Consider the following 14376-nt stretch of genomic DNA (forward strand, 5'->3'; position numbering starts at 1 on the left):
TTTGTACCTAAAATTTGTTTAATTAATTGGCCTACTTTCTATTTTTCTTCCCACTAAAAATCTTTAAGCACCATTACCTAAATCTTATCGTTGAATCTATTTTAATTTATGTGAACTTATTAGATTAAATACAAAATTAAAAGAAAATAAGAATTTTAAAACATATGATCTTAAACTCTTAATTAAAGATATTATAATATTTATGTAACTATAAAACTTTTATAATTCATTATGATCTTGAATCGTTATATTTTTGTGGATGTAAAAACTTCTCATTAAGAGTAAAAATTAATAAGTTTTAAGTTTATACTTACAAAGTTTCGAAAATGAGTTATCTTTTGTTGAAATCAATTGAAAAGAAATAATAGAATCACATGTAACAATTAACATGAAATTAGATTTTTCTTGTCATAAATATTATTGTTCATAACTAAAGACTTTTAAAAAAAATCTATCACAAATTCATCACTAGTTAAAATAAACGATCATTTTTTAAAATTTTATATTATAAAATTTATCTGTCGTTAATTTTTTTGTTCTTTGGGTAAATTGTTGGGGGAGATGGTTAGGTTGGAATGAGGACGGTGGTATATGTCAAGAAACTAATTAAACAAAATAATACAAAGTCCAAAAGTGATAATTAGTTGTTGGGAAGACTAGTTAGGGTTGCGATCGGATAGACAGTGTTTTTTCTATTTTTAATTAGAGGTATCAGTTTGGATATTAAAAATACAAAATATCTTAGTTAGACGTTAAGGCTACATTTGATATCAGATCGACGATTTAGAAAACGTGTCCCAAGTTTCTTTATTCATGTATTGAAACCGCAAAAAAAAAGAAGTAATATTATCAATTTTCATAATAATAAATAAATAAAAATTACATAAATATATCGGGAATTGTTAACACTCGATTTCGTTGGCAACACTTCTTCCTTTAATAAGACTTATATAGTGTAAATTCAATAGATTGTAAGGATCATAAAATGAATATCGAATATTATGTGAAAAATAATTTATTTTAAAAAAAATTATATAATGAAGGACCACATAATATTTTTATTTTTTTGAGGTGCTACATTAGTATTACAACCAACATGTTTTGAACTAATTGATTTTGCAATGATATAAATGACAAATGAAATATGAATAGACCCTACTTACTTTAAAATGGATGGAAAATTTTGACGTGCATGCAGTTGACGTTTAAAAATTAGACAAAATTTAAAGGTAATTTTATAAACATTATCAATAAAGATTGATTTGGTCACCTCAAATTATCTAAAGTGTGAACTCTTAGTTTAAGTTAATTATAATGTTAGTAATTAATTGTCTAAATTGTCAATTTGTTTGGCCTGGTTGAGAATCTTCAAAAATCTAGAAACATCATTTTCATCCTAATATATAATATACTTCTATTTTTCATAGAACATAGTGGAAAAAATGCTATTTATTAGTGGTCGACTTTAAATCAATCATACCAGTATGCTATCTCATCACCTGTCAATCTGAGTTCTCGTAAGCGAATGAACCAGCCATCCAGATGAGACTTCCGTTAAAAAATATTCTTTTTCCGATAAAATCTGCTACCAAGCTACGTTATTCTTTAAAATGTGCATCAAGTATGTATAGTAACTCACAAGTTAAATAGAAAGTGTAATTTATACTGAATAAATTTAATGTGAGAAACTCGATTTTAAAAAATCTGACAGTTACTATTCTTTAGATGTGCATTAGATAAGTTCGGTTTCGTTTTCATGTAGTTACTCATAAATTATACAGAAAATGTAAATTATACTAAACAAATCTGGTGAGAGGAACTCAATTAAAAAAAAATCGCAATTGCTATTGTTTAGATGTGCATGAGATACATTCGTTTTTATGTAGTACTCACAAATTACATAGAAAATATAAATTATACTAAACAAATCTGATATGAGGAACTCAATTAAAAAGAATCTACAATCACTATTCTTTAGATGCGCATCATATGAATTTGTTTTTATGTACTTACTCACAAATTATATAGAAAATAATGTAAATTATATTAAATTAATCTGATACAAAAAACTTGATTTAAAAAAAATTAAAATCACTGTTCTTTAGATGTGCATCAGATAAATTTATTTTTATATAATAACTCATAAATTATATAGAAAATGTTGATTATAATAAATATATCTGATGTTGAGAAACTCGATTAAGAAACAGTACGCTCCTTATCGAGGTAATAAAAAGTTTGATATGTCATACACTCCCAATTAAGGTAGTAATATTCACAATAAGGAAAATGTTATCTTATTATTATTATTAATTTAGTCGATATTTAGTGTATAAGTAATATTTATAAACATTTGTTATACGTTAAGTCTACGTCAATAAGGACTATAAACAATTTACGATTAGAGCTTAGAAGGGTAAAACTTTTTAAAATCGACTAACAATAAGTATTAATATCTCTTTAATTTAAGACTATAAAATTTAATTTTTTTTTTGAAGTTTTTAAACTTTATATCGATTCCCATTATGACAATATTTGAGTTAAAACTCCTTTTTAATATCCTATACTCAATATTTCATTCATTTCAAATTAATTGAATTGTTTAGACATTTTTTATTTTTTAAATTAACTTGATTGTTCAATTTTCAAGACAAATCTCATAATGTTCATTCAATTTTACCTTTCATTAGTTAATAATGTAATTAATTATCAATTAATATTTAATTATTAATTTGACAACAATTAATAAAGATAAAAATAAAAAATTATACTTAATTTATGTCTTATTTATTTTCTTAAAAACTGTGAAATATCTTAACAATTGAAATGGTGGGAGTATATATTACAGCAACACTTGTGGGAGATGATTATGAGGAGTGTCTTGCTATCAGTTTGCCACGTGACTAATTATTTTTTCCGTATTTTATATTTAGATTTGATTAAATATGAATTCATATAAAACATGATTATGTTTGGAGAGTAAAACTTGCACATTTTTTAATTTATAGAAACTCAAATTCAAAACTTTCTGATTAAGAATTATGAAATTTTAAATTATTTTATTATAACTCATATTATGGATAACATAATTTGTTAAGCCAATAATATGACTTGCAAAGTTTAAAAAAATATCAAGATAATATTCCATTGATGAATTTTTTTATCTTTTTATTTTTAAAAAAGGTTCAAAATGTTTATTCATTAGATCCACGTGAACCTTCATCATCATCCATAAACTAGTGTGGGGATATGGTGAGATTTGACCAAGAGTATATTTTGATTATTAAAAGATTGATTTCTAAATTACTATTGTTAGAATAGTTAAAAGATTTTAACTCTCAATTGGTAAAACAAAACAAACAATTTAAGTTCTTATCATATATCACTAAGCATATTTAATTTAAAATTTAAAATTATTTACGCATATTAAGAGAAAATTTTAAAACATATACATGATCAAAGGTCAAGACTATAAAATTTTACCGTTTTATTAGCAAAAATGTTCATATAAAGACAGATTCTAATCGCAATAAATCTAAAAAAAATTAAATTTAAATTCTGAATCTGACTCAACGAAACAAAAAAACGAAAAAATCAAAATATGGGGCTACCCCTCTCTTTCTCTCTTTGGACTGATTCCCTTAAATCATATATCTCTCTCCCTTTGAATTATTTTTTTTTTTTAAAAAAAGGTGTTATAAAGTAAAGATTCATTTTTTTTCAACTTAAGCTCTATCTATCCCCTCTCAAAAATCAAATTATCTTACTTCTCATTCATTCTTGTGTCTCATTCTTTCACACACATATATATATATTGTTTTTTCAAAATAATCGAGAAATTTCTAAAGGTCAGTAACACACGAAATCGAAATTATTTTTGAATTTTGAAGGGTCATTGAAGAATTCTCAAATGGTTTATTATGGCATCTTCTTCTCTTTCATGTTGTTTATGTACTAGCCTTTATTGTCAACCTTTTCTCCTTTCTCTTTCTATCCTCATTTCCTCCACCAATCACACTTCTCTATTGAAATTCTTATAAACTTTTCGAATTCCAAAGAATACATGTGAGTCATTTTGCGACAAGAGACATATCAATTTTAAATTATAAAGTTTGCGAGATTGGGGAGCATATTTGACTCACCATTCACGCTTATCTATTGCAATTCTCATAAATTTTGCAAGTTTGAGAGGTACTTTTATAAGGAGGATATACCACTTCAAAATCACAAAGTTGAGGGTAAATCGAATCGTCTTCTTTTGATAATAATTCATTCATTTTTTTTTGAAAGAACCAAAAAAGATGGCAGTTCAAGCTCAATACCCATCAAATGTTCTATTTCTAAATAGAAGTGTACAAGAAGGAAAGAGCCAAATTGGTAACAATTATTCATCATTACTACAATTACAAACTCAACAACAACAACAACAACAAAGTGGAGTTTTTGGTGAAGAATCATTTCTTAATCCTACTCAAATGTTCAATCCAAGAGGTAAAAAAAATAAAAAATAAAAAATTACTCTGTTTTTCGCGCATTTCAACTGATCTAACTAATCTGAACTTTCCTTAATCACTTTTCACTTGATTGATTCAATCTCTGTTTTGTTTTATGTTTGTTGCAATGGCAGTTGAGGCGAATTCGCGGAAAAGAGGAAGAGAACATACCTTAGCAACAGAGAATCCATTAATGTCGATCGAATCTCAACATCAACTTATCAATCTTGCTCAATTTCACAATAACAATTCATCGCAGATAAATATTGTATCTACTGGGCTTCAATTAGCTTTCGGAGATCAATTGCATCAACAACAACATTCTGTTTCTCATCTATCTCTGCATCATCAATCATCAAACGATTTTCTCGCCTCTCATAGCAAACAACAACATCATGAAATTGATCATTTCCTCCAACTCCAGGTAATGATTTGAATTTTTTTTTTAATTTTACTGTTGCATCGAGGCTCTCGAGGAGTATCCGATAAGTAAATTAATGAAAATGTATGGCAATAGGGAGAACAATTGAGGCGTACGTTAGAGGAGAAAAGGAAGCGTCACTATCATGCGCTGATCGGAGCAATGGAGGAATCAGCGGCGAGGAGGCTGAAAGAGAAGGAGACGGAGGTGGAGAAAGCAGGGAGGCGGAATACTGAGCTGGAAGCGCGTGCGTCGCAGCTGACCGCTGAGGCGCGTGCGTGGCAAGTAAAGGCTTGGGAACAGGAAGTGACGGCGGCGACGCTGCAAGCTCAGCTACAGCAGGCGATGGTGAACGGCGGTGGAATGAGTACGGTGGAGGGAGACGGCGGCGGCGGAGAGGCGGAGGATGCTGAGTCGGTTTACGTTGATCCGGACCGGGTTGTTGAGTCGACCGGCCGGCCGAGTTGCAAGGGTTGTAGAAAACGGTTCGCTTCAGTTGTGCTATTGCCTTGTAGGCATTTGTGTCTTTGTATAGAATGTGATGTTGTGGCCCAATCTTGCCCATTGTGTAGATCCATTAGAACCTCAAGTGTTGAGGTTTTTCTTTGTTAGTGGCCCAAATAGAAAGCCCAATTCTAGGCCCAACTCCTCATCTCGACTCGTGGCATCTTCATCACCGAGTAAAATCCTCGTCATTATCATTCGTAAGATGAAAGAATCTCAATCATGTTGGGTCGTTGAACTTTATCATGTAAAAAAAGATATTTGATTCGTGAATCAAAACTCATCTCCATAATAAGTTCCTCAAGTTGATCAGGTCTGACATGTTTTAGACATCGCAAAAAGAGGTTACTGAGATTCCACGAAGACAACTCATTAGCCATGACAATGGTTATCTTTTTTAACAAAAAAAGTTATAAATGGTTATTCGAGAAATTTTTCCTTTTATTTCATGATCGTGGAGTAAAAGGAAATAAGAAAAAAGAAAAATTGGATTAGAAAAAGTGTTGTATTTCTTTCTTTGAAATCATTTATTTTATTTTTACTCTTCTTTGAATAGGTTTTTCTCTTTTGAAAACCAAAATAAGTACTCAAACTCAAGAAAAATCATGTTTGATCTTTAAATTATATCCGGTAAGAATAGCATTTATTGATCATTTTTCAGTCATGTTTTTTGAAAAATAGTTAGTATTTTAAAATTACACATTTTTCCAAATATATAATGACTATTTTCATACTTATAAGGTCAAAAGTGATTTTTGGTTTTTTATTTTCTCTATTTATTTCGCGATAATGAAAAAAAGAAAAAAATGTCATTAACTTATTTACTTGATAACTCAATTTTATTTTGACATACTTATTTAATAACTTCATTTCATTTTAATTTGTTCAAATTCAAATTATGAATCGTTTTTTTTAAATTTGAATTACGAATTATTCATTTTAGACCCGTTAATTCAAAAAAGCAATGATTCACAACCACTAAAACATTTTGAAAGGATGTTGATGATTCCACTTGATATTTAACTTCATCTTAAATGGATTTTTCTTGTCACTTCTTTTGATGAAAGAAAAAAAACATAAAATACAAAAAAATCTGACTGTATTTTGTTTTCTTAATTGATGACATTTGGGGTCCCTTGGCTTTTGATATATATATATATATATATATATATATATATATATATATATATATATATATATATGCATTATCCAAATCTCAAATTAAATACATTATTCTCCTAATTAAATATTTTGATTATAATCAAATGATATATCATATATGTCCCATCATAGATATTTCTTTATGTCTCATAACCCCAAGAGTTAATATATGGAAGAATTAAGAAAATAAAACCAATAGATTTTTACAATTTTCAGAAAATAAGAAAGAACAATAGGATGAATTAATTATGGAAGTCGAATAAGGAAAAAAAACTTGAAATTCTTATTATATTATGGGTTGATAAAACATTTAACTTTCAGTTATTTCGCGATATTCTTTTTGATTCGTTTGCTTATTTTTATTGTTTGGTTAAAAGGAAAGGAAAAAAACAAGGAATCGCGATTGATGTCCTCAAGCATTAAACTTCTGATAGCAATCAAAACCTTCTTCACCCAATCAAACAAATATTGAAAAGTTATTTAATATTCTATCATTTCGTTGTTATGTAAGCTTATAATGTTACTTTTTATCCGAAGACTGAGAATAATATAATTCTGAAAATAGTTTCAACATAATATATTTTCGTTGTTATGAAGCCATTTATTAGAAGGACCAAAATTAAGATTTAACATTAGTGTTAGAACAAAAAAAATATTACTATCTCTTATTTATACTTAGCCTTGATTATATTTTTCTTATTGTTAAACACAACAATCAAAAGACTACTTATATCTCAATAAAACAAGCTAAAATCTAATCTAGGTGCAAGCCTTTTTTCAACACCCATTCAAATGTATATTTATACATACTTTTTTTAACTCTCATAAATTCGCGATCACGATTTTTTATGCATAATTGCCTAGTTGGATATAAAAGTTTGCTCACATGTAATAGATTACAAATATAAATTGCATTAGATAAGTTTGATGCTATAAACTCAAGCGTTTAACTAAAAAGATGTTAATCAAAAAAATTAATCTTTAATTTCTCTCGTAAAATATCACGTACTGTATCAACTCGGTCATTTGTATATCCCTTCTCAATGCAATGAACAGACAAAATATAAATCACTACATAATTGATGCTTATAAATATTAGCATTATAAACTTTGCATTATAATTTCAAGGCTGAATCCATCAGGAGCTCCTTAAAATTGGCATCAATTTTCACTTAGACACCGCAAGTAGACTTTGTTCATTTTAAATACCTCAAATAGGGATCTACTATGTCATTTTGACACCTTTTTGATAATCAGCTAAAATTATAAAGTGTATGTAACACACTTGCGAATGACATGACATGATGACTAATTAAAAGTTGACATGTGACATTTGAATGTAAAAATAATAATTTTCAAATAAATTATTAAAAAATAACTATTTTTCAGCAAAAATAAATAAATAAAATTACTTATTATCTATCATCTCATCCCACCTTATATCACCCCACCCCTATCCCTACCCCGACCCCACCCCATCTGTCTTATGTCCCTTTTTCCTCCCCAACTCTATAACTTTTTTTTTGTTCTTCTTCCAATTTTTTTTTTTTTTTAACAAAATTCATTAGATTTTATGGTTTTTTTTTATTGATTTTGAAAATTATATATCACATTTTTCTAAATTTTTTGAGAAATTTTAGTGTGATGATTTCTAAAAAATTTGTTCTTATTAACATTTTTAAAATTAGTGTGATAGTTTTTTATTTTATTTTTTCATATTTTGTAAGGTTTTTATCATAAATTTTCATGTGGAGGTGAAAATAAGTAGTAGGGCTAAAAAGTGAAGAAGAAGAAGAAGGAAAAAAATTCAAAAAAAATCCAAAAAATAACTCCTCACGTGTTCAAAATGGGTGCATCACACACAATATGTCAAGACAGCAAAAAGTGTCAAAATAACACAGCAAAACACAATATAAAATGTCAAAAATAAATAAAGCGTAATTAAAATATCTAAATAAAAATTAACACGAAATTTAAGGGGCTACCAATTGATTCAGCCTAATTTCAAACAAATATGAAAATAAAATGTCATCATACCAAATATATTGCAAAGTGTTAGTGGAACAAACACGTGTGAACACTCACAGCCAATCAAATTTCAAAATTTAGACTCAAAGTTAAATGATAGTATATCATTTAATTATTACAAACTTTTCAACCACTTCTTGGTCCAATTTAGTGCAAAAATTCTAGTTGCTTGAAAAGCATTCTTTTCATTATAGCCTTCAAAAAGTTGTATGCAAAAATCCATATTTTTGCCAACCTTAAGAAATTTGTGTAGCTAATGGTTTTGAATTTGAGATATGTAATAGGTTATAAGTCGGGAAGGTCTATTAAAAGGGACAAATAAGGTATTCAATTAAGCAAGAAACCTTCAAATTTTAAAAATTAGGTAAAAGTTAGAAATAGTGTAAATTAAGTTAAGATGTATTTTTTAAGTAGTCTCAATTTTTTTAATTTTTACACTTTAATCCAACAACTGTCGTAGTTGTGCGACAATCTCAATTGTTATCCAAACAACTTTAATAGTTGTTCAGACAATTTCAATAGTTGTCCAAACAACTGCGAAGATGTTATTAGTTTCCTCCTTCTATTAATATTAAAAATAAAAATAAAACTCATTTGTCCCTTTTTTTTTTAAATGAAAAACATGTAAGACACTTTTAAATCATTTTTCCTTTATAAGTCATTGTGCTTGACAATTCAAATTAACCACAAAATCTTGCATATGCATTATGTGGTTCATATATAAGGTTTACTCCTAAATTATGATTAAGCAATATGCATTCTTACTTTAATTTAAGTGATATGTATGATTACATTGTTATCACATAAACATGAAAAAAAAATAACAAAAGTTGATGCTTAAATGGAAAGTGAGCTGAGTATTTTCGATTCTTAATCTCGAATTAGATATTTGATTATCAATTTCAGCACTTCAATTTAATCACATTTTTCATCACTTATTATTTATTTATCTATTTTCAACCAGCTCATTCAAATGAATGATACATTTTGTTATTACTTGCAAAACACATACAACAAATGTGTAAAGTTGGATCAATATGAGTGACTTGTAATGATTTCTTAAGGAAAAAGTGTTAGTTGAAGAAAAGTAAAGCAAAGACTTTTAATTATACCCACAAACTCAACTTCTTTTTAGAACCCTTCATATTTCATACTTATCTTTAAAAATTATGAATTTATACAAATTGGGGAAATTCAAGATTTATTTTCATCCACAAATGTAAATGAAGAGCTAGACTTTATTCAAGTACATGACAAGAAGAATGTGCTTATTTCTTGTGGGGTTTGCTCAATTGTGGCAATAGCAAGCCACCCATTGGTTATCACACAAACATGGCTAGAAAATTATAGTTGAAAATTAAAAAAAAAAATCACTTATTCCCTTTTATTTTTTTTTCTATCCAATTAAGAATATTCTGTAAAAATATCTATAACATGGGAAAATATAATATTTTAAATGCCGTTGGAGAAAACTATTTCTTAAATTTTAAAAATTAGTTTATGATATGAAATCGAAAATACGAATAGATAAAACTATTCACTCATATTTAGTCAAAACAGACATAAAAATAGATTTGAGTGTAACACAATATATACACTAGAATTGCAAGTTATGTAGAATTTGTGTAAATAGGCCTATCAAAGATAAAATACTTAAACTTAAGCATTTCGTCAAAGATGAATGAATCTCGCTATATTTATCAGCGGCGATATAACCTCCAAAATCGAAGGAATTCAAATATTAATTGACAATCTTTTTTCCACAACATATTTTATATTTCTTGACTTGGTTTAAAAAATCATGACTAAAGTTAAAAATATAAATGTGTTTTATATGTGTCATTTTATTAAAATTTTCTACCTGAAAAAAGGAATATATGCTGAGCTGTCTTGAACTTTTACGCTTTTCTCCCTTTTTAATTTCTTGAAAATAATTTTTAACTTTCCTCATCCATACATCATATATTTGATCCCCCTTTATAAATATACATCCAAAACCTTCATTAATCCCTACCTCTTCTATTTTTTTTTCAAACTTCAATTTACAACAAAAACACACACACAAAAAAAATGGCTTTAACACCTTGTTCTTCAACTTCTTTTATCAATAAAAAAGAAAGAAAAAATTATAGAACACATGATGACATCTCAAGCATGATTTGCTTTGCTAAAATCAATCCACCATCATACAATCTCAAAGCAAAAAGTTACAATCAAGAAGTTCAATTCTTGAATCCCAATATGGAAGAAAAAGAGAAATTCCATATGCTTACAAGTGGTACTCATAGCAACAATAGTAGTAGTACAAAAGTGCCTGTTTTTGTGATGTTACCACTTGACACTATATCAATTGGTGGCAATATGAACAAGCCAAGAGCTATGAATGCTAGTTTGATGGCATTAAAAGGTGCTGGAGTTGAAGGGGTAATGGTTGATTGTTGGTGGGGTTTGGTTGAAAAAGATGGACCTTTGAAGTATAATTGGGAAGGATATGATGAACTTGTGAAGATGGTTCAAGCAAATGGATTGAAGCTTCAAGTTGTCATGTCTTTTCATCAATGTGGTGGTAACGTTGGAGATTCCTGCAGGTACTTTTAATCTCTTCTATCGTTTTGACGTTCTGATACAGAAAAAATGATTTGATAGCATCAATTAATCATACTAGGTACTATTTGACTATATTAGCCCTTTATCTATTACTTGAATGAGTCATTAATGACCATATACCTTCTTGAATAGTAATAGTGGAATTGAAATTTAAAAAAAAAAAAAACTAATGATTCTTGATTTTCTAGAGTTCAAATACTTAGTAATTTTTGGTTTGTATTTTCTTGAAACTAATATATTCTATATATATCATTATTTCTCAAATTCTCTTTTACCAATATTTATTGTTTTTTTATGTTCTATTTCCAATATGCAACAATTAGTTTTCTTTTAGAAATTGTTGATAGAATTATACCTGTCCTACTATTCCAAACATCCTCCCAAATCTCAAAATGTATACTTTTCATATAATCTACGATAGTTATTCGAAGTTTTTTTTTTATGATAGTGTAGTAATGAAGTCAGAAATTTCGTTAAAATATTTAACATATATGTAAAAAAAGTAAGATCAATATACACTACGTATGTAAAAAGTAAGACCAATATACACAATTACTTTTCTATATATGTAAAAAAAAAAAGTAAGATTGGTATACACAATATACTTTTCTGTATACAAGCAAGTTTTTCTGGCAAATGATATTCAACTGACCTCTCTTTAGTCTATTAGGTCAAACTTGAAACAAGTAATATACACTATATACTAGTAAGAAAAATTGAGAAAGAGTGTTCAACTGACCACCCTTCGATCTGTGTTGCTCCGCCACTAATTATTAATCTTAAAATTTTTTGAATTGATTTTTGCAGCATCCCTCTACCTCCATGGGTACTTGAAGAAATTAGCAAAAATCCAGATATTGTGTATACAGATAGATCAGGCAGGAGAAATCCTGAGTACATTTCTTTAGGTTGTGATCAATTACCAGTACTTAGAGGAAGAACACCAATTCAAGTCTACACTGATTACATGAGAAGTTTTAGAGAAAAATTCAAGAATTACTTAGGTGATGTTATAGTGGTAAGTCTTTTAATTCTTCTAATACAAAATTTAAGTCCTATGCGCTGACGATATGAAAAATATTTTACACTTTCATATCGCTTGAAACGACAATTAATGTGTCTCAGGTCACAGTTTCGAGTCTTGTGTCAAGCGAACAAAACCCTAATAACTTGTTATAACATGTTAAATTATGCCAAATGATACAAATATTCTTTATATTATCAATCTATATGACTTCAATATCAAGTGATGGCCACTAGACTTGTTTGGTTAAACCAAATACAAAATAATGGACCAGTAATTTATTTTTTTTAAAGAGGACCACAATTTTCCTAACTAAAATAAAAGAGAAAAAATTGAATTTGAATTTGAATTTTATTTATTTTTCTTTTTCCACAGGAAATACAAGTGGGAATGGGTCCTTGTGGTGAACTAAGATATCCATCTTATCCAGAAAGCAATGGTACTTGGAGATTTCCTGGTATTGGTGAATTTCAATGCTATGACAAGGTAAAACCTTACTTGTTTTTCCTTTCAAATAGCGGCGGAGCCTGGAATTCTAACGAAAAGAATTTAAAAAATGCATACATAAGTAAAACCTATGTTGTCCCGACACTTCAAAAGTATCAATAGGCATATGTCTGGTTCTCCAAAAGTTATGCATTTTTGAAAGATCTAACACAAATTTTTGAAGAGTCTGAGTAGAGCATAGCCTAAATGGTGTCGAAGCCACTTTTTGTCATTACACTAAAATCTTCTCTTATGTCAAGGTGATCGATTCAACTAGCACAAAAAAAAGTCGTTTTTACTGTATTTTTATCGTATATACAATTTCAGACGAAGGGAATTCAGTTGAACAGAGACTTCCACGAAATGAAACATGAAAAAAAACTAACCGTTTTCCTTTTGTTGATATTATAAACAGTACATGAAGGCTTCACTAGCAGCATCAGCACATGCAATGGGAAAGGAATCGTGGGGCCGAGGTGGGCCCCACGATTCTGGTCAGTACAACCAGTTTCCAGAGGAAACTGGTTTTTTCAAAAAGGATGGTACATGGAATAGTGAATATGGACAATTTTTCCTAGAATGGTATTCAAGAAAGTTATTAGAACATGGTGACAATATCCTAGCATCAGCAGAAGGCATATTCAAAGGAACAGGTTGTAAATTATCAGGCAAAGTAGCTGGAATTCATTGGCATTACAACACAAGATCACATGCAGCAGAGTTAACAGCAGGGTACTATAACACAAGGAACAAAGATGGTTACCTACCAATAGCACGTATGTTCGCGAAACGTGGGGTTGTTTTTAACTTTACATGTATGGAAATGAGGGACGGGGAGCAGCCACACAGCGCGAATTGTTCACCAGAAGGTTTGGTTAGACAAGTGAAAAACGCGACTAGAAATGTTGGAGTAGAATTAGCTGGAGAAAACGCGTTAGAGAGGTATGATGGAGGAGGATATGCACAAGTTTTAAGCACAAGCAGAGCAGACTCTGGAAATGGATTGAGTGCATTTACATACTTGAGATTGAACAAAAGGTTGTTCGAGCCCGAGAATTGGAGAAATCTCGTTGAGTTTGTGAAGAACATGTCCGAAGGAGGTAGCACGAGGCTTCCAGAATGCGATTCGAGTAGAACAGACTTGTATGTTAGATTTGTCAAACAGACTCATGCTAAGAGAACTACAGAGGTTGCAGTTGTGTAGTGAGGTTCATTTGACCTCGGGAATTTGGTTCAGTAATAAGAGTGCAACATATGTCAACCAACTGAAGTTCAGAGATTTCTCGATTATAAAATGTAACACGTAAAATATATAGTAACTCCTGTAGAGTATATAGCATATAAAGATGAGAATAAATGCTAAAATCTATATTATAGTTTGAAAACTATTTGTTATTTCTGCAACTATACGACTCAAATGAGTATATTCTTTTCTTTGTACAAAATAATAATAAATTTTGCCTTTCCACATTTTAATATTGTAGAAAAAAATCTCCTACTGTTGAGTATTATATATATATATATATATAAATCATATTTCTTTTTACTTCTATTGGGATATTAAAATAAACTATACTAGTCCTTCTAATGTAGTATAAGATAACGTATAGTACACTTTTTTTATTGATTCTTTCTCAAATTTTACAGTATAA

The 14376-nt window shown here is 28.8% G+C and overlaps 2 protein-coding genes across 2 annotated transcripts; both read left to right on the plus strand.

The window, feature by feature from the left end:
• The first annotated feature begins 3560 nt into the window (after positions 1–3560).
• LOC101256019 (BOI-related E3 ubiquitin-protein ligase 1-like) lies at positions 3561–5697 on the plus strand. The gene is made up of 3 exons (XM_004244657.5): positions 3561–4491; positions 4628–4917; positions 5011–5697. The coding sequence occupies exons 1-3, from the start codon at positions 4302–4304 to the stop codon at positions 5524–5526; spliced, it is 996 nt and encodes a 331-aa protein (XP_004244705.1). The 5' UTR covers positions 3561–4301; the 3' UTR covers positions 5527–5697.
• A 2426-nt stretch (positions 5698–8123) lies between these two features.
• Positions 8124–14200, plus strand: LOC101259175 (beta-amylase 3, chloroplastic-like). The gene is made up of 4 exons (XM_004244503.5): positions 8124–11195; positions 12022–12232; positions 12614–12724; positions 13140–14200. The coding sequence occupies exons 1-4, from the start codon at positions 10678–10680 to the stop codon at positions 13926–13928; spliced, it is 1629 nt and encodes a 542-aa protein (XP_004244551.1). The 5' UTR covers positions 8124–10677; the 3' UTR covers positions 13929–14200.
• The last annotated feature ends 176 nt before the right edge of the window (positions 14201–14376 follow it).

The sequence above is a fragment of the Solanum lycopersicum genome, chromosome 8 (assembly GCF_036512215.1).
Source record: "Solanum lycopersicum chromosome 8, SLM_r2.1".
NCBI classification, from domain to species: Eukaryota; Viridiplantae; Streptophyta; class Magnoliopsida; order Solanales; family Solanaceae; genus Solanum; species Solanum lycopersicum.